This window comes from Peromyscus leucopus, chromosome 3, assembly GCF_004664715.2.
Source record: "Peromyscus leucopus breed LL Stock chromosome 3, UCI_PerLeu_2.1, whole genome shotgun sequence".
NCBI classification, from domain to species: Eukaryota; Metazoa; Chordata; class Mammalia; order Rodentia; family Cricetidae; genus Peromyscus; species Peromyscus leucopus.
In genome coordinates this window covers 75,313,162-75,334,434 of record NC_051065.1, presented here as the reverse complement: position 1 = coordinate 75,334,434, position 21,273 = coordinate 75,313,162, and the positions used below count along the sequence as shown (strand labels likewise).

Below are 21,273 nucleotides of genomic sequence, written 5' to 3'. Positions count from 1 at the left end.
ACTTTCCCCTAAGTCAGAAGGAATCCCAAGGCTCAATACCTCACCAGCTGCACTCATACTCATATTCATACTCACCAGCGTCTCTGCTCTTGCCACACTACACTCACACTCTAAATTCTGCCTGCCTGTGAGTATGGCCTGACTAGCTGCTCATCATTTCTCTCTCCCTGTCCACCCTGACTCTATCCCAGGTGCTACCCAGCCCAATGGCTCTTCTCTAAGGACCAGGCCTACTGAAGGGATGCGCCTGAATCCCAACTTCAACAGACTTAAAACCGAATGCCTATGCAGAAGACAGCTCACCCAAATGGGACCAACCAAATTGTCTCTCAGGTAACCAAATTGTCTCCCAGGCACCTGAACTTGAGATAGAGTCTGCTTAGTCATGAGTATAGCATGGAAAGCTGACTCTCCTCTGAGGAAAGCTTCTATGCAGCCTCTTGGGGATCTGGAGAAAGTCATCAGAAATTCTTCCAATAATTCCCTCTGCTCTCTGCTCTAGAAGAGGTTTGGGTACTTTTCTCTATTATATCCCAACATTAGAAACTGAATTGAATAATTAATGCTAAATAAATTTGCAACAAGGTTAGGGTTTCCTACTCATAATCTATCCACTGAAGACCTCCTGGATACTCTACACAAAACCTCCAATAGCTACCAGGGCTTCTATGGAATGGCCCCTCCACACCTAACCAGCTCTAGGTTTTCTGCCTCCTGGTCCAACTATCCGGGCTTTTCTTTTCTCTCCTCTGCTTTTCTTTCCTTTTTCTGTTCCTTGGGCATACACTGTTCATGCCCAGGCTTTGCCTGTACCCCTTTCTCTCTTAAAGTCACTCTCTATGTTGAAGAAATAAAATCCCATCAAGCATCGGGTCTTCCCCAGCAGACAGAAATCCCTTCTCATTGGAACTGGCAGAGGCCTAGATGTCTGCCACTCACACAGCACTCTGCATGCCAGCTGACTTGCAGGAGGCACAGAGAGTCTACCACGGAGTCCAGGAATTAGTTATTATCAGGATGTCCAATGTCATCACATCTTTCTGTGCCTAGTGCTACATCCCCGCCTCAGAACCTCCCACTGCTCTACCTGTCTCTACAGCTCTCACCAACTTCCGTCTGGCTGCGTAACTTAGAGTATGTGTCCTTCCACTAGAAATGTGAGCTTCATAAAGTCAGGATTCTGTTTTCTTCACACTGCTACATCTCCAGTACCTGGAAGAGTAGGCTTTCAACAGGTATTTGTCTAATGAATACATGAATGGGTGAGTGAATGAAAATGTAGCCAAATGAGGTCCATCAAATCCATGATTCTTTTGGAGCAAGGGTTCTCAAAGGCCTGTCTTCAGGACAGCTGGATCAGTAGGGAACTTGTCACCAATGCAAATTCTTCTTGGACCCAAACCCCCGAGCTAGCAAATCAGAAACGGTGTAATGATCTCTCCAGGTGATTTTGATGCATTTAGTTTGGAAACTAGAGCAGTACAAGTTGAGCTACCCACCGAGGAATCAGTGGGCAGGCACATGGTACCATCAATCAAGTCCCTTGTAGGTCTGCAGATAAGCCTGAAGGCTGTGAATGAGCCAGTGCAAGGCACCTTTTGCCAGGACAATGGAAATGGAAACATATTCAACTTTGGCCCCAGAAGGAAATCAGAGCTCCCGAAAGTATTGTTCCCCTTACTCTCACGCCTAGGAATGCTATGGCACGCCTAAGATGAACCTGGGAAGGCTGGCCAGGAGCTCCACAGCCCCAGCGGGTGGAGGCTGCCATCTGCCTGCATCTGCAACAGTGGACATGGGAGCATATTCACAAGCCCACAGAGTTTAGTTAAACAAAGCCACATCCAAAGCAGTGGCCAAGGGCTGAAGGTCTGGTCATCTTGGTGACTGGATGTCCATATGCAGAAAAAGACAACAGAGACATAGAAAAAGAAAAAGAAAAAACTCATGGCACAAAAAACACTTGACGGCTTATGAGTCTACTCGGAATGCAAGTCATCAACTTCTTTTCTTTTTTTAACAGTTACTTATGGGGTGGGGCTTGAGTCACCAGGCATGGCACAAGCCTCTCGACTCACTGAGCCATCTCATCAGGCCAGCAGTGGCCATTTTCTTCTGGCAAAACCCCCCAGGCAGGCAAAGTTCAAACTCGTAGATTTCTCCTGTCTGCACACACTTTGCGTAAGACTACCACAGTTATGGGCTAGAGGGATGGCTCAGTGGAAACCTTCACAGTGCTCTATAGACAGACACGGCTGGGTTCCCAGCACTCACGCTGGGCAGCTCACAATTGCCTGAACTCCAGCTCTCGGGGATCCAAAAACCTCTGGCCTCTCAGGGCCCCTGCATGTGTCCATATCCATACACAGACACACAATTAAAAATAATAAAAATCTTTTTTAAAAGAGAGACTGTCACACTCATATCCCAACATTCCACAAATTCCAAAGGAAGAGAGACCCAAGAGGGAAACAATGAAGCGGCTTCTCAGTGTCTTGCCCTTCCCGTTCAGTCTTCCATCGGCAGCCACTTGTGAAAGGTGAACGTGCTCCCTGAGCCTAGGACTCAGTCTTCACGAACTTTCTACCTTAGACACGGTCCAAATCCAGAAAGCAATATTCCACCAGTCCTGGCTACTACACTGTTTCCTATAAATATGCAGAATTAAAAGTTTTTAAAGACTTTTTAATTGTTTTTAAATCTTCACCTCTAGCTTCCTCTTGCTTTTCCTCTTGTCATTTCCCTACTTTTCCTTCAATTCTTCCTCAGACCTCATTTCTGCATCACCATGCACCCACCTCCATACCCCTCCCCCACCAAACCCTCCTCCCTAGCTCCACGCTAGGACATTTCAGTCTTCCTTAGGTCTTCCCCTGCAATCTAGGGACTCCATCCTGACACCTCCCTCTTGCACACACACACACACCATATAGCTAACCCTTCCATGTGAATCCATCGCTTCTCTCTTTCCTTCCACTGCATTTATGGGCTGACTACAGAACACAGATTATGCTCATAAACTGCCTGCACTGAAATCCCCACAGGACCACCTGATTCTTAGGTGTCTAGGGCATGTCATTTGACATTCTTCGCCTCACTTTCTTCATCTGTAATGAGATACCTTCCTCACTGTCTTGTGAGGACAGATGCATTCTTCTGAGATGAAAATAATTAAACGATGTAAGGCACAGGGTAAAACTAGGTCTGGCCTTTTGTAAGACAGCGCAGGCCGGGCTATTCTCACCGTGCCTAGCTCCCCATTTTTAATTACTTGGTTAAGCTAAATGACAGGATCAGAGAAAAACGTAAGAGACTAGACCTCTTGAGGGTAGACAGGGTATGCTATGGTAGTATCAAGGTGTTCTTTCCACTGTCCTATACTGCCTCACAGTGGCAGCCACCCCCTGTTCTAATGGAAATTATTAATTACCTTCAGTTCAAGAAAAAAAATCATTCCCTATTTAATGATGAGAGGAACAAATCAAAGAATATACAAATAATCAATGAGCACATGAAGAGATACCCAACATCTTTAGGGAAATGAGGATCAAAACCTTGTAGATGGGTCAGCAATACAGCTCGGTCAGGAACAGAGATTGCCAGCAAGCCGACACCCTGAGTTCAACCTGTGCATCATACCCAGGATGCACACAGTCAAAGAAGAGACTCAATGCCAGCAAGCTGAGCTCTGACCTCCACACTTGTACTGTGGCATGCACGTGCATGTACAGTCGAGTGTGTGTGTGCGCGCGCGCGCGTGCATGCACACATGCACAATAAATAAATAAATGTGATTTGGGAATTTGGGGGTTTTTTTCCAAGACAGGGTTTCTCTGTGTAGCTTTGGAGCCTGTCCTGGATCTCACTCTGTAGCCCAGGCTGGCCTCAAACTCACAGAGATCCGCCTGGCTCTGCCTCCCGAGTGCTGGGATTAAAGGCATGCACCACTGCTGCCCTGTGGCATGTTTTGTTTTGTTTTGAGACAGGGTTTACTATGCAGCTCTGGCTGTCCTGGAATGGAACACACTATGTAGACCAGGCTGGCCTCAAACTCACAGAAATCTGCCTGCCGTTTGCACCACCATGACCAGAAAATGTCATTTTTAAAGACAATAAAAATGTTAAAAAAGAACATGAAGAAATAGGAACACAGAGGGAATGAATGATGGTTCAGTGCATTATGGAAAACACTGGACCTCAAAAACCTAGACACAGATACATGTGATTCAACAATTCCACTCCTAGGTATGTATATATCCAAAAGAAATGAAATGTATGTTCAAACAAATCTTGTATATAAATGTTCACAACTTCATTACTGACAACAGCTACAAACTATAAACAAAACAAATGTCCACCGAGTGACAAATAAAATGTGCTGTATCTACACAAGGTGTGTGTGTGTGTGTGTGTGTGTGTGTGTGTGTGTGTGTGTAGCCACTAAATGGAGTAAAGTTCCAACATGCTAACCATAGGTGAAACTTGGAAACATTACAGGAGGTAGAAAAAAAAAACAGACACAGAGCACCATAAATTGTATTGTATTATTGTATAACTCAATTTTATATGAATGTCCAGAGAAGTAGCTTCCAGAGAGCTTGGATGGGGGGAAGGAGATGGAAGGTGGGAGATGCCCAGCATTTTCCTGGAGTGAAGGAAACACTCTAGAACTAGATAGTTGTGGTATTTATACAACACTCTATGACCATATTAAAACTCACCAAATTGTATAACCTATTTTTTCCAGTGTTTTCTTTTTAACACATTATTCATTTATGGGGGGGGGGGTGTAACCATGACATTCATGTGGAGGTCAGAGGACAACTTGTGGGAGTCATTTCTCTCCTTCCACTATGTGAGTCCCAGGAACTGAACTCAGGTCATCAACCTTGGCAGCAAGTACCTTAACCACTGAGCTACCTCACCAGCCCTCGACAGTCGGAGAATTGCCTGCCATGGGAAAACCTCGGCGAAGCTGGCTGGTATAAAAGCTACTACAGAAACCACTGCATTACCAGGTCTTGGGCTATAACTCAGTAACAGAGAGCTTGCCTAGAATATCCAAAGGCCTGTGTTCAATCTCCCTGCGTGTCCCCCAAAAAATACCTAATGATAAAGATGACCATATCTAAGCACTTGCTCTATGCCACATAGTACCGACTAACTAAGTCGCTTTTACACACTCACTACCTGAAATTTCAAAAAAAAAAAAAAAAAACCAAGGGTGGCTGCTTGTATGTGTTCGTAAGCCCACTCAGGCACACAGCAGAGGCTGAACAGTTCCCTGCCTAGCGGGGTGGCTCACCACGAGGGCACAGCCTAAGGTTAGGAACAGCAGCCTGGGAGAGGAGAGGGGTTGGATGTGAGCGCAAGACTTGAAGACAGGTTATGTGGGCAAGCCCACAGGGCTGCCCTTGGCCATCTCTCCCAGCTTTTGTGAAGCCGGAAGGGGAAGGCGCAGGACGTTACACACAGGCACTGCATTTGAATTCCCGTAGCCTGAGTCTCCACCGTTTGCATAGGCCTCGCTGGTCTTGGTTACCTCGTTAGTTTTTTTGTTTTTTGTTTTTTTAATGAAGGCAAGATTCTTCTTGGAATTCCAAACATATTATAATGAACTCATGCATATTTATAGAGATACAGAACAGACCGGTGTCTAGTTCCTCAACAGTGTAGTACTGTGGCTGCGAATTTCAAACGCCTCCTCCTCCTCCTCCTCCTCGTCCTCAGTGCTACCACTGACTGGACACTCAAGGGATGAAATTCAGGGGCCGGGAGGGAGGGACCGTCAGGGAGGCAGCGGGCGGGCATCACTCATCTTGGAGGTCTCCTTGAGTGGCCATTTTACATGACTGTGTGAAAGCATGTGCCGCTGAACCGGTCAGAGAGGGAGGGAGGGACTGTCCCGACCCCAGTCTCCAGGTCCCACCTACCGCTGAGGTCCCGAGCGGGAGGCTCAGCCCAACTCCGGGGACAGAAGGAGGGCCGGCGGAGGTCCCTGGGGAGTGAAGGGGCACGGGGTACCTGGAGTCGAACTTCTGGCCATCGGGGAAAGTTCCCACGTAGTGGTAGCGCACGAAGTCGCCGCTGCGCACGGTGCGCGGACACTCATCAGGCACGAAGCGGCGCTCGATCTGAAGCTCCGAGCTCACACCCAGGCCCGCCACGGGCGCCGCCTGCCCGGTCACCCAAAGCAGCAGCAGGAGCAGCGACCGGGGCCGCCAGCCCCGGGCCCCGAACGCCATCGCACGGCCTGGACTGGAGCGCGCCGAGGGGTAAGGCTGGGTGCGCCGCAGCAGCGTTGCAAACGTGGAAAGGTCTCCCGGCTCGCCCCGGGCCGCAGCGCCCGCCCCCCGCCGTCCCGCGTCCGCCCCCAGCCCCGCCGAGGGGAGGAGCCGCGCCCTGGCGCAGGGGGGTCGAGCTCCCGGGAGTTCCTCTGCCCTCCCCGTGGCCAGAAGCTCGGAGAGGACCGCTGCGCTCGCTCGGACCGCCAGGCCCGGGCGCCTGAGCCCTGCAGGTCCCAGGAGACGTTCGGAGCGTCCAACGTGGCAGCGGATCCAGTTTCCCCTTGCTGCTGTGGGAAAGGAAGGAAATTTGAGTCTTTTTTAAAAAACTTAGTTACTGGGGTGTACGCAGTAAACAGGCTGGAACCATCCCCCGGGATGTCTTTGAGTTGCTGTGAGCTAATGTGATCAGTGAACGTTAAGTTCCCACACATGTGACAAGCGTGTGTAGGATCCCACAAGCTACTCACTAGTTAAAATGCATCCCTCGATTAATTAAAACTTCGGAATATTAAAAGTCAGTCAGTCCCCAGGGCTTTCTTAACGTTGTTTTGGAATGTTAACAAATAATCCAGATACCAAAAACCTAGAAAAGACATCAACAAAAGAGAAAAAGTAAACAATGGACAACAAACAAGTTTATTTTGTTAAAAAAGCAAACTCGCCTAAACCTGAGGGGGCTGAGTTAAAAAAAAAGAAAAGTTTCAGAGACATCTGCAAACTGAAAATAGGATACTTAGAAAATAGTATAGAGCTAATGATTAAAGTCCAGCAACCTCATAAGAAGCTACATGTGGCCCTCAAAAAACATGTTAGTTGTCAGTTTTTCTAATGTTTCAAAAAAGTCTAGTATATCCTGAAATTAAGTTACAAACAAAAGGATAGAGGAAAGAAGAAATCCATACTAACTGAGCTTCAAGCTAAATCAACAAAGAAAAGGAAAGGAAAAAAAATGCTCCACATTCCTTCCCTGGACCCTGAAGATCAAGACCACATCGAATTCTACTTTTAGAATCAAGCAACCCGAGAATCAACCAAAACCTTTCTTCACTCTCAGCTACCTGAGACTCTGAGAAGGCCTTCCTTTAACTAGTGTCCATTACCAAGCATTTGAAAGACAAGAGTTCAATCCCCAGCACGCACATATTCACAGCTGTCTGATTTTCAACAAAGGCAGCAAGAACACGCCTCGGATGAAGGACCAATTCTTCCATGAGTGGTGCTGGGGAGCTGAACATTCTTGCATGCCCAATGAACTAGAACCCTATCTCTTGCTGTACACAAAGGTCAACTCAAAATGGGTGTGTATGTATATACTTATATGTGTGTGTATATCTACATATATACATATATATGTACATAGATATCAGTGCATGCCTAACCTGTCCAAGGCTTTGGATCCAATGCCCAGCAGAAAGAGAAGGAAAAGGAGAAGAAAAAGAAGAGGAAGAAGGAAGAGAAGGAAGAGAGGAAAGGGGAGTCACCAGAACCTGGGAAGGAAATAGAAGAGGGAAGGACTGGAAAGAGGAAATTACTGGGCCAGGGGCAGTTGAAAGGACACATAATGATTTCAGATGCTTTATAAGAGAGATTCTTAAATTTTTCCTACACATAATTCCTTTCAACTCTGGTATATAAATATATAAAATAGGTATATAAATCAAATATTTACTGGTGATAAATCATAAAGAGTTTTATTTTAAAACAATTCTTTAATATGTATTTTTACCATTTATTAGAAATGACACCAAGTTTGTGAAATAATGAGGTGTTACTTGCTTGTTTTCACACAAAGAATTTTCACACAACAATGACTAGTTGATACTGACACTCCAGCATAACCGCCTGTAGTTCCTTAGGGAAATGGCGGAGCCTTAAGAGCCCCTCCCTGACCCATGATAAAGTGTGGATGACACAGACTTGTGCAGGTAACACTAGCTGCTACAAGCTCAAGAGTGCAAGAGCCACACAATCAAACATTATTCCACATACCATCCAAAAACATACTAACTCAATTATTACACACTGGCTGCTCTTCCAGAGGACCCGGGTTCAATTCCCAGCACCCACATGGCAGCTCACAACTGTCTGTAAGTTCAGATCCCCAGGATCTGACACCTTCACACCAATGCATATAAAATAAAGTTAAAATAAATTTTTTGAAAAAAGAGTAATTATTACGTGCTGAGAAACGGCGGTAGGAAAATAGCGAAAGTCTTTGTTTTCTATAACTAAACCATTGTGTTTCTATGAGAGTAAAAAGCATCATATAGTAAAAACACTGGAATTCATGTCAGACAGTGACGTCTAGTCTGTTTCAGAAAGTATTTGTTTGCTGTGGCAAGGCAAAGAGCACACAGTGCAGGTTCTGAACCCTGGTTGCATCAACATTAAGTGGTGAACCCAGGTGCTTCCAGAAATACCTCGGGTTCACTATGTGTTGGATTTTTAGTTGACTTTTGGTAGGTCACGTTCACAAAACATTGCCGGTTACACAGTTTTACAAGGGCCCTGTGCTGGCCGGTTTATGTCAGTTTGACATGGGCTGCAGTCATTTGAGAAGAGGGAAAGTGGAGAAAATGCCTCCATAAGATCAAGGCATTTCCTTAATTAGTGATTGATGAGGCACACGCCAGCCCCTTGTGGGTGGAGCCATCCCTGGGTGGCTGGTCCTGCGATCTGTAAGAAAGCAGGCTGAGCAAGCCATGAGGAACAAACCAGTAAGCAGCACCCCTCCATGGCCTCTGCATCAGCTCTTGTCTCCCAGGTTCCTTCAATAATGAACAGTGACGTGGAAACATAAGCAAAATACAACTTTCCTCCCAGTCTTAATTAGGGTTACTATTGCTATGATGAAACTCCATGACCAAAAGCAACTTGGGGAGGAAAGGGTTTAGTTAGCTTACACTCCCACATTGTAGTTTATCATCAAAGGAAGTAAGGACAGGAACTCCAGCAGGGAGGAAACCTGGAGGCAGGAGTTGATGCAAAGGTTGTGGGAGCCTGCTTATGGCCACAGTGGGTTGTCCCTCCCCCATCAATCACTAATTAAGAAAATACCTTATAGGTCTGCCTATAACTTGTATCAAGCTGACATAAAACTAGATAGGATGCAGGGCAGCATAGGCACACACCTTTAATCCCAGCACTCGGGAGGCAGAGCCAGGCGGATCTCTGTGAGTTCGAGGCCAGCCTGGTCTACAGAGCAAAATCCAGGACAGGCATCAAAACTACACGGAGAAACCCTGTCTCCAAAAACAAAAACAAAAACAAATTGGTAAGACAATAGACCCCTTGTCAACATGACACACAAACATCACTGTTAAGCCACGAGCTTTCTTTTCCTGTTCACCCCCAAGATCACACATTTATATCAACATCACAAAATAAAACCTTTTACAGACTTAAGAAGTTCTACATGTAGTCGGATTTTTCTTTGGTCCACTAGTTCACATAAAATGACACAGAGACTTATTATTACCAGGCTGGTCTACAGAGTGCGTTCCAGGACAGGCACCAAAACTACACAGAGAAACCCTGTCTCAAAAAACCAAAGGAAAAAAAATCCAAAGTCTCTTTTGAAATCCACAGTCTCTTTAAAAATGTAGTCTCTCGACTGTTGGGGGCCCAAAGGTGCTCCCACTCACAGATAGTTCTGGGGAAGCCAGGAATGCTGAACAAGTAGGGCTGTCTTTTCAAAGAAAATGTGTATAACTAGTTTTTCTACCCAGAAGGCTGGGAATGGAGGTGAATAATAATAACCTGGTGGTCTGTGTTATCTGTTGGGCCAGGCCATACCAAGCTCCTACAAGCAGGACCAAAAGCGGCTAATCGTCTAGGTGACCTTTGCACTATCTGTGTGGTCAGAGGTTCCCCCAAGCTCCCACCACCAGAACTGGAAGTGGTTAATAGTCCAGATGACCTGTGTGCTATCTGTATGACTGAGACCACACCAGGTCCCCCCCTAGGCCCTTAAGATAACACATGCAGCCTATCTCTGCTCAATTTCGTAGATGAAGTGACATGCACTTTGAAGAGTTTCGATGTAGTTATGCCTCATTGTGCACAGGGGGTTGTATTGATTGTACTGGGAAACTTTTTTCCAGATTGTACTATACTTAAATATGCCTATAATAAACCTCCTGATTTCAGACTCTAGGTTTGAACCAGCACCAGCTACCTAGGTTGTGTTAAAGCTGGATTTTCTTCTTGCCTCTTACTACCATTCCTCTGCCAGCCACAGGATTTGTACCAACTCCACATTCAACAAGTCCTATAAAATAAATAAATCAATTAATTTCTTATTTTAAGAAGGAAGAGCCAGGGCACAGTCACAAACAAATCATAGTAAAACTGAACTCCAACTGTGTAAATAACTTGGTGTCCAGTGTCTGGGATCCACTCATGATCTTCTGGGCTCCTCCAAAGGGTCGGAGTCACTTCTCCATTTCCTTTCTCTGCAGCCAATGAAGATTGTCTCCTAAACTCAGGCTGGCTCCTCTCCAAAGCTGCTGCTCTTCTTGGTGGTCAGACCATGGTCCTGGCATCTCCAAAATGCTGGGGTCTTCTGCTGCAGCTAGGCTGCACTTTCACAAATAGCTTCTCCTGTGTTCTCCTCAGGGACTCAGTTCTACCACGCAGTGCCAAGCCTCAGCTATTCTCCATGACCTTCAAAACCTATACCACTTTGGTGAACATTACCCAAGTTCAGCCTCTAGAAAAGGTACAACCTTGGCCACTTCTGGAAACTTTCTGTGTGCTAACTCGAAGAAAACACTTCCCAGAAGATTTTACCTCAGTGATGTCGGTCTCTTCTTTTTTTTTCTTTTTTTTTTAATGTACACAGTGTTCTGTCTGCACATATCCATGCAGGCCAGAAGAGGGCACCAGATCTCATTACAGATGGTTTTTGAGCCACCATGTGGTTGCTGGGAATTGAACTCAGGACTTTGGGAAGAACAAGCAGTGCTCTTAACCTCTGAGCCGTCTCTCCAGCCCCGTTGGTCTCTTCTTAATCACCACCTATTTCTCAGCTCCAGCACTGATTATCCCAGCAAAGCAAAGGTTTCACTTTAGTGGTTCTGGTATCTTGTTGATCACTGCTTCTTCAGCCCAAGCTAGCCAGAACCACAGATTCTTTTTTTATTTTATTTATTTATTTTTTTTTAATTAAAACTGTCTGGCCATTAGCTCAGGCTTTCCATTGACAAGCTCTTATGTTTAAACTCAGTCCATTTCTGTTAATCTGTATGCTGCCACATGTTCCGTGGCTTTACCTGTGTGCCATTACATGCTGCTCCCTGGACAGCAGGCTGGCAACTTCTGACTCAGCCTTCCACTTCCCAGAATTCTCCTTGTCTCTTTATCCCACCTATACTTCCTGCCTGGCTACTGGCCAATCAGCTTTTTATTTATCAACCAATCAGAGCAACACATTCACAGCATACAGAACATCCCACAGCACCTCCCCTTTTCTGCCTAATCAAAAAGGAAGGTTTTAACTTTAACATAGTAAAATTACATATAATAGAACAGTTATCAAGCAGTAATTACAGTTACAATATCTAGTCTATTTGTATTTGGCAAAATTAAAGAAAATATTCTATCTATCCTATATTTGTGAGTTTAAAGTTTCATGTCTAATTTATCTCTTATCATAACCAGGGAAAATCATAATTAGAACTATCTAGTCTTCAACTATATCACATATTCTTAACTTAGAATATGCAACAGCCCCAACAGAGTAACTTAGAATATGCAACAGCCCTAACAGAGTCTCTGAGTGACTCTCATACTTCCCTCTGAAACGTCACAAGCCAGGCCTCCATCATCATCTGCATTTCTCTCAACACTCATATCTTCCAAGCTCCCACAGAACAGCTTACCAAGCTTCAACACTCAATAGCTTTTCTAGCCCAAAGTTCCAAAGTCCTTCCATAATCCTCCCCAAAACAACATGGTCAGGTCTGTCACAGTGACACCCACTGTCCTAGTACCAACTTCTGGCTTAGTTAGGGTTACTATTGCTGTGATGAAACACCATGACCAAACACAACTTGAGGAGGAAGGGGTCTATTTAGCTGACACTTCTACACTATAGTTCATCATCAAGAAAGAAAGAAAGAAAGAAAGAAAGAAAGAAAGAAAGAAAGGAAGGAAGGAAGGAAGGAAGGAAGGAAGGAAGGAAGGAAGGAAGGAAGGAAGGAAGAAAGAAAGGGAGAAAGAAAGAAAGAAAGAAAGAAAGAAAGAAAGAAAGAAAGAAAGAAAGAAAGAAAGAAAGGAAGGAAGGAAGGAAGGAAGGAAGGAAGGAAGGAAGGAAGGAAGGAAGAAAAAGAAAGAAAGAAAAAGAAAGAAAGAAAAGAAAACAGGACAGGACAGGAACTCAAACAGAGCAGGAACCTGGAAGCAGGAACTCATGCAGAGGCCATGGAGGGGTGCTGCTTACTCACTTGCTCCCCATAGCTTGCTCATCCTGATTTATTATAGAACCCAGGCCACCAGGCCAGGAGTGTCCCCCACCACAATGGGCCCTTCCACACCTACTAGCTTATCTACTTACAGCCTGATCTTCTGGAGCCATTTTTCCAACTGGGGTTCCCTCCTCTCAGATGACTCCAGCTTTTATTGACTTTGATAAAACTAGCCAGCAAATTCCCCAAGTAACTTCTGGTCATGGTGTTCCATCACAGCAATAGTCACTCTAACAAGTTAGGCCCCATATTCAGTTACATGCCCCCACAGAGGGTCCTAATTCACACTTCACAAAGGTGCATTCTCTACGACTATGACAATGAGCTGCACAAAAATAAGTCAAATATTTCAAATTAGCTGGTATGCATTTGGAATGTTTCCAACTTGGAGAAATAATGAAAGTCTGCGATGACACCCAATCACACTGATCATTGTACACTGTACATATGTATTGAAATATTGCACTGTGCCGGGCAGTGGTGGTGCATGCCTTTAATCCCAGCACTCAAGAGGCAGAGGCAGGCGCATCTCTGTGAGTTCGAGGCCAGCCTGGGCTACCAAGTGAGTTCCAGGAAAGGTGCAAAGCTACACGGAGAAACCCTGTCTCGAAAAACCAAAAAAAAAAAAGAGAGAGAGAGAGAGAGAGCAATATTGCACTGTAGCCCATAAGTTTGTGCAATTCTTATTTTTCAGTGTATTTTTAAATATTTTCTTTTTATTGGCATTAAATGATATTATACAAATGAATCCACCCTGGGACAAAGGCCGGTTGGAGGACTCCAGGGTGACACCAGCAAGGGAACAACAATCCCTCCTTTCCTGGCGGTGTAACCTCAGGCATCAAGGTGGATTCAGGCAAATTCATCAGGACAGAGTCTCGGGATGTCTTTGGCAAGGATGGGGAGCTGCACCAGAGCTGGGTCACTAGATTTATGATGCCCCTTGTCCCCTGAAAAAGTCCCTGTGCTCCCGCAGGGGGCTCTGAGGGCCAGGGATTAATGCAGAGTCTAAGGAGACAAAGTTTCTAGCTGAGTTCTGAGAAGCTATTTTGACAAAGATCTTCAGGTCACCCCTGGATGGTACAGATGGTTGCACACCTATTCTTGCAGCCTTGATCCTTCCTAAGAAGTGCCTGGGATCAGATACCCCTACTCCAGGCAGTGGTCCACGAAGCCCAGGGCCACCTGGGGTGGATGGTGCTGGGACAATGTGGGTTAGGTTGTACCCTCTCTCTAGCAAACGGGGAAACCTTTGGCTCAATTTCCTGTGCAGTCTCTGGGTCCCCAGGCTAAGACTAGGAAATCAGAGCAACTGGCCTGACATCACAGTGAGCAATAGGAAGGAAGTCCACGTGGATATTTATGATGGCAGCTGGTCTCCTGCACTGAGAAATATTTTCTAGAAAGGAAGAAAACTTCATATTGGGATAAAAAGAGGTGGTGAGAGAGAAAGCTGATCAGAATGTAAAAATAGGTGAGATTTAGTGAGAGAAAAGGAAGCCAGCAACCTCAGAGTGCAGCGAAATCTCACCAGAGAGAAGGGGGTACTTTAAACAGATAGCAATGAGCGGAAGGCAGAAAACTAGGCTCCACCTATGCCCCAGCAATAAACAGGATTTGAGGTGTTAATAGGAAATCAAATATAAACTAGTGAGCAAAGTGGGTCACCAAAGGAAAAGAATTCCTCATTTTATTGAGCTTGGGAAGCAACAAACAGTGGCAGCTAAGCCAGGTCGGCTGTAACTCTAACCTTCTCATTGAGCACGACTAAAGAGATGATAAGAAAAACAGCTGTCTGAGCCGAGGTCAATGGACAGTCCAGGGAAGTTTGTTTTCAGTGACTCCCTATTCTTTTCCCCGCAAGACAATAGCATTTCCTACCTCCAGTGTCCATGACACATCCTGGGCTAAAATTCAGACCATTTTGATTGTGGGCCAACACCCTAATCTATGAGTTCCAATTTCTTTATGGCATGTTTCTTCATCTGTAAGGTTGCTTTCTGTAAGAACCTACATCTGTAAAGAACCTTTCTGTAAGGTTCATCTGAAGATGTCAGGTATTTTGTATTGTGTAGTCAAAGAAAGAGGGTCATCCAAGATGAATTTTAGGCTCTCTGGCAGCAGCGGGGGAACAGTTTCTATGACCTGAATCTTGAACAGCCATACAAAGGCATATTTATCAAATGTTACACAAAAGTTATTTTTTGGGTAAAACAAGTTCCTTGTACCAAACCCCTGATCTAATCTATATGTTTTCTGAAGCAAAGCATCACACCTCTGCCACTTCAGTCCTCCTTAGGTACTGTCTGCAGTACCCAGTAATCCAAGACATCCAGGTGTGCCAGGATTGTCTTGTGACCAAAGTCATGCAAGGACTGTACAGCTCCTTCAGAAAAGCAACTCCACAGATAACAGCAATCACTGTTTTCCACAGTAATTTCTGCAGGGTCTAAGTACTCCTAGAAAATAAGTATTCATTCTGTAGTTTACCCTAGATACAGTGAAAACAACTATTTCATTCTAGTTTTTAACCCTAGATATAATGATTCTAATTTTTCCTTTCGAGAAGCAATAGATTCTGGTGCAGAATCTGGACAGCCCTAGTGTAAGGATTCATATTGCCTAAGAACTAAAAGCATCCTTCCTCAGTCTAGGATCCCAGGCAGGGAATGATGCTACACTACACAGTGTGCAGGCTTTCCCACCTCACTCGACACAACCGAAATCATCTGTCACAGGCATACCCAGAGACCCATCTCCCAGATGATTCTAGACTCTGTCACATTGACAATTAGCATTCATCATCACAATTGCACCCTGATTCTGTCTCTGTAGAATCCCATCTAGTACCTGAATCTGTATTGGACAGATCTATAGGAACAGAACTGTCTTAGTCAAAGTTCTATTGAAAAGAAAGCATTTAACTGAGGCTTGCTTACAGCTTCAGAGGTTTAGTACATTATCATCATGGCGGGAAGCACTGTGGCACACAGGCAGACATGGTGCTAGAGAAGTAACTGAAAATTCTACATTCAGAACTGCAGGCAACAAGAAGAGAGAGACACTGGGCCTGGCTTGGGTCCTTGAAATGTCAAAGCCCACCCCCAGTGACGCACTTCCTCCAACAAGGCCACGCCTCCTAATCATTTCAAAGAGTGCCACTTTCTGATGACCAAGCATTCAAATCTATGAGTCTATGGGGGCCACTCTTATTCAAACCACCACAATAACTGACAGAATGAATTTATGTTAAAAGGGGATTTCTTGGCTTATACAATACATTCTGGGAGGTCCAACAATAGCTGTCATTCTGTGATTTAAACAAACAAAAAGAAACACTGCCCAAAAGCAGCTGGGAGGGGGTTGGCGGGTAAAATGTCTATTTGGCTTACACTTTCAGATCATAACCCATCACTAAGGGAAGTCAGGGCAGGAACTCAAGCAGAAACCATGGCAAAAAGCTGCTTACCTAACCTTGCTTTCTGGCGTGTTCTCAGATCTATTCTCAGATCTATTTCTTATACAGCTCAGACCCATCTGCCTACAGATAGGTGAGCTGGGTCCTCCCACATCAGTCATGACAATACCCTTACAGACATACCCATAAACTAATCTAATCTGGCAATTCCTCAACTGAATTGCCACAGTTGACTCTAGGTTTTATCAAGCTGACAACTGAAGCTGTTTCTACACTGAAGAGGCTGAGAACCTTGTAGCTGGCTAATTGTTCAACCCACAAGGCTGGATGTCTTAGCAGTACAGTCTGGTACTGAAAGACTTCCTAATCAACAAAGACCCAATACTGCTGAATCTCCACATCCAGGCAAACTATCATAGCCTTCCCAGGTGATATAAAGCTATTGAAAGCCGGGCGGTGATGGCGCACACCTTTAATCCCAGCACTTGGGAGGCAGAGCCAGGTGGATCTTTGTGAGTTTGAGGCCAGCCTGGTCTATAGAGTGAGATCCAGGAAAGGCGCAAAGCTACACAGAAAAACCCTGTCTCGAAAAACAAAAAAAAAAAACAAAAAAAAAAAACAAAAAAAAAGCTATTGAAGCATGAAATCACTGGGGACCCCCATCCCAACAATACACTGATAGAGAAATCAGCAAGACTTTGCTCCTGTCCCAAGAGACATCCAGGTTATGTTCTTGCCATCTGGAGCATTGAAGATCAGCCAACATCAATGAGGGGGCACTAGAATCTACTAATGGTCAGGTCAAGAACAGAAACTGAAGCTAAAGTCAGAATTTTATCAGGTCCAAGACCACATAGGTCGCTGTATCAGTTCAAGATTGATTTCTTTGTGTCCTGCAACCACAGCGTATGGTATCTTCAGCAACAGAGTCTTGCCGTCTAGTTACGAAAGTAGTCAAGACAAAAGCAATACCCTGTATTGTTTTACGTGACTCTGGGACCTTGACCAATGGCTCATAAGGAGGTATCCTGTACCTGAGACATTGGGGCAGGAGGTAAGTACTTTTAGAACCCTGTTATACACTGTTAACTCAGGCTGGGGATCTAGTGCAGTTGGTGAGTGCTTGCCTAATATGTAAGAGGTCCTGGATTAGACCTCCAGCATTAAATACAGGGTGTAGTGGAGCAACTGTAATCCCAGTAATCCAGAGGTGGAGGAAGGAGAATCAGAAATTCAAGGTCATTCTACATAAAGAGTTGCAGCACAGCCTTGACCCTGTCTAAACACACACATACACTTAAATCTCTGCTAATGTTAAGATAAGTATCTCAATGCTCATTTGTCCTTTAAATAAGCTAAGTTGTTGGGGCTAGGATGATTTGATTGCCTAATTAACCCCTGTTAACTAGACCCTTTCTAGTACCCCAATGGTGTTAAATAAAAAAACTGACCTTCAAGCAGCCCCTTTACTCGCAACTGCCAGAACTGCATTCATGGCAGCTGTTTGGATACTTTGCAGTCACTCTCAGGACCCTCCAGCAGCTGTACAGGAACGGCATAAGTATGGCTGAAGACATGCTATAGACAGACTGTACCCAGCTGTGGAAAGCATCATTCTACAAAAGACAAGCCTTGGTGAACTGCTGTGGGATGTCTTTCTGTCTGCTGTGAGTATGTATGGCTCCATAGCGTAATAAATAAAGCTGTTTTGGCCTATGGCAAGAAAGCTTACAGCCAGGTGGGAAATCCAAGCAGAGACAGAGAGAGAAGGGCAGAGTGGGAGAGACACCAGCCCACCACCCAAGGAGCAACAAGATGCCAGCAGACTGGTAATGCCACAGCCACGTGGCAACATACAGATTAATAGAAATGAGTTAAGTTGTAAGAGCTAACTAACAAGAAGTCTGACCCATAGGCCATACAGTTTGTAAATAATAAAAGCCTCTGTGTGTTTATTTGGGACTAAGCACCTGTGGGACGTGGGTGGGAGAGGTTCATCCCAACTGAGGGGCCAGGCAGGACCAAAGAAACTTCTGGCTACAGTGAACTCTACATGACTCTGGAGCCATTTTAATCCTAGCCAGAGGGGACCTCTACCCCCACCCAGTGATCCAGGGGAAGGCCTGTGATTGGTGCAAACACAGCCCTTCATTTACATAAAGTACCACCAGGATTGTTGCCATCCCTTGCTACACCCCACTTCAGTCTGTTTAGCTCAGCTCTGAAAATCCCATCATGCACCTTCTTCTACTAGTCCTGGGTACTGTGGTATTAGGCCCAGCCGAAGACCTCTACTAGGCTTTTCTTGACTACAACTAAAGTTGACAACAGCTTTGTTGTCGTAGTTTTTGTTTTGAGGTTATACTTTAATTACAACAGTTCTCCCTTTCCTTTCCTCCCTCCAAACCTTCCCATAGAATCCTAAATACTCTTCTTCAAATCCATGGCCTCTTTTTTCACTAATTGTTATTGAGTGCATATATGTATTTATATATAAATATCTATAACTTGCTGAAACCATATGTTACTTGTATGTATGTACTGTGAGACACTGGACAACCAATTGGTGTGCTCTTCCCCGGGAAGGACCACCTCCTTCTCCTCACTTTACTCAGTTGCCCATAGTTCTTTGTGTAGTGTTGAGTCTCACAGACTTTTGCCTATCCAGGGCGTGTTCACTGATGTCATCCTTGTTCAGCTCACATTCGGACAGTCATGTTGGTGAGACTTTACGGGTAGAGCTTCTGATGTTAGTAGCAGATACGATCTCACAGAAACCTCCCTGATCCTCTGGCTCTTACAGTCTTTCAGTCCCCTCTATTTTCCCCTAGGTTTTGGGTGTGGGAGTATTTTTTAGAAATATTTATTGGGACTGGGCTCCACAACTCTACATTTTGACTGTTGTGGTTTTATATACAGTCTCCATCTGTTGCAAAGAGAGGTTTCCTTGATGAAGAGTGAAGATTACACTCATCTGTCTGTGTAAGGACAAATATTTATAGATTGTTGTTATGGATCATGCTGACTTGATAAATTAGTGAGTGTAGATTCTCCTCCAACAACCATGATTTCACTAGTACTGAATCATGGTTAGCTAGGTTTCCAGTACCAGGTATGGTATCCCTCTTATTGAGTCCAACTAGAGAGCCAAGGTATGTGTACCACTGTATTAGTTAAGGTTTCTCTTGCTGTGAAGAGACACTATGACCCCAGCAACTCTTATAAAGGAAAACATTTAATCAGGGCTGGCTTACAGTTTAGAGGTTTAGTCCGTTATCATCATGGTGGGAAGCAAGGCAGCGTGCAGGCAGACATGGTGCTGGAGAGGTAGCTGAGAGTTATATATCCTGATCAGTAGGCAGCAGGAAGAAGAAAGTGACACTGGGCCTGACTTGAGCATCTGAAACCTCAAAACCCACACCCAATCACATATCCTGCAACAAGGCCATATCTACTCCAGCAAGGACACTTCCTAATAGTGCCATTCCTTATGAGCCTAAGGATGTATTAGGGTTCTCTAGAGGAACAGAACTTACAGAATGAATCTTTCTATATATAGAAAGCAGACTTATTAGACTGGCTCACAGGCCAACTAGTACAACAAATGGCCGTCTACCAACACCACACCCAAGAATCCTGTAGCTGGGCAGTCCATGAAGCTGGATGCCTCAGCTGGTCTTCAGTCTATGCTGGAATTCTGAAGAAGTAGGCTCTAATAGCAGTGTATATTGCCACTTCAAATTGTTTAATTAAGAAAAAAAAAAACAAACCTCACAGGTGTACCCAGCTGCTTAGGTTTTAGTAATTCTTGTCCCTCACAAAGAGACTTTCAAAATAAACAACCTATTGCCGTAGTCATTGGTTACTCTGCACAAGGAATGGTCTGGTGCGTAAGAAGCCCACAAGTCGAAAGAATTAGAGTTGTCCATAGTCGGAAATGGTGATCTTCTTGCTGGTCTTGCCATTCCTGGACCCACAATGCTCCATGGCTTCCACAATGTCCACGCCTTCTTTCACCTTCCCTAAGATCACGTGTTTGCCATCCAGCCACGCAGTCGTGGCGGTGCAGATGAAAAACTGGGAAGCATTTGTGTTTGGTCGAGCATTTGCCATGGACAAGATGCCAGGACCTGTATGCTTCAGGACGAAGTTCTCATCCTCAAATTTCTCTCCGTAGATGGATCTGCCGCCAGTGCCATTATGGCGTGTGAAGTCACCACCCTGGCACATAAATCCTGGAATAACCCTGTGAAAGGAGGAACCCTTATATCCAAATCCTTTCTCTCCAGTGCTCAGAGTGCAGAAGTTTTCTGCTGTCTTTGGAACTTTGTCTGCAAATAACTCGAAGGAGACGCAGCCCAAGGGCTCGCCATCGGCCTTGATGTCGAAGAACACGGTGGGGTTGACCATGGTGGCTGCAGCAAGCGGCGACAAGGGGACAGTGGTGTCTGCAAAGCGGCAAAACTAGATAGATACCTTCAATCCCAGCACTTGGGAGGCAGAGCCAGGCGGATCTCTGTAAGTTTGAGGCCAGCCTGGACTACCAAGTGAGTTCCAGGAAAGGCGCAAAGCTACACAGAGAAACCCTGTCTCAAAAAATCAAAAACCAAAACCAAAAACAAAACAAAACTAGATAGATGGATAGATAGATAGATAGATAGATAGATAGATAGATAGATAGATAGAAGGATAGATAGGTAAAAGGTGGATAGATAGATAATAGATAGATAGTTGGATAGATAGATAGATAGATAGATAGATAGATAGATTGATTGATAACTATATGCATTATGGGTATTTTTAAGGTAAATAGTTAATAGTATAATTCCTGTCACTTTTTCAGGCATCTTTATTGTTGTTTTACCCACTTCCCTCCTTTTCCTGTATTTACCGCCCTCCTCCTTCCCTAAGGAGCCCCATCTTCTCCATTTCCCCTGTTAGATCGCTTGCATCCTGCCATTCCCCCTTACTCTCTTCCCAGCTTCTTCTGTATGTACATCTATGGTGGTTTGAAAGAAAACAGCCCCCAAAGGAGTGGTACTATTAGGAGGTGTGTCCTTGTTGGAGTAGGTGTGGTCTTGTTGGAGGAAGTGGGTCACTG

At 44.9% G+C, this 21,273-nt stretch overlaps 2 protein-coding genes across 2 annotated transcripts in view; both read right to left on the bottom strand.

The window, feature by feature from the left end:
- Fkbp9 (FKBP prolyl isomerase 9) overlaps nucleotides 1-6,355 on the bottom strand; it is a 49,540-nt gene extending 43,185 nt beyond the window's left edge. Inside the window, exon 1 of the mRNA XM_028861522.2 lies at nucleotides 6,025-6,355. Coding sequence (XP_028717355.1) covers nucleotides 6,025-6,245 — 221 coding nt within the window. The 5' untranslated portion in view covers nucleotides 6,246-6,355. The remainder of the gene's footprint in view (nucleotides 1-6,024) is intronic.
- Nucleotides 6,356-20,087: 13,732 nt separating this feature from the next.
- LOC114686844 (peptidyl-prolyl cis-trans isomerase A-like) lies at nucleotides 20,088-20,602 on the bottom strand. The gene has a single exon (XM_028861523.2). It carries the CDS (start codon nucleotides 20,580-20,582, stop codon nucleotides 20,088-20,090), a length of 495 nt encoding a protein of 164 aa, XP_028717356.1. The 5' UTR covers nucleotides 20,583-20,602.
- Nucleotides 20,603-21,273: the final 671 nt, after the last annotated feature.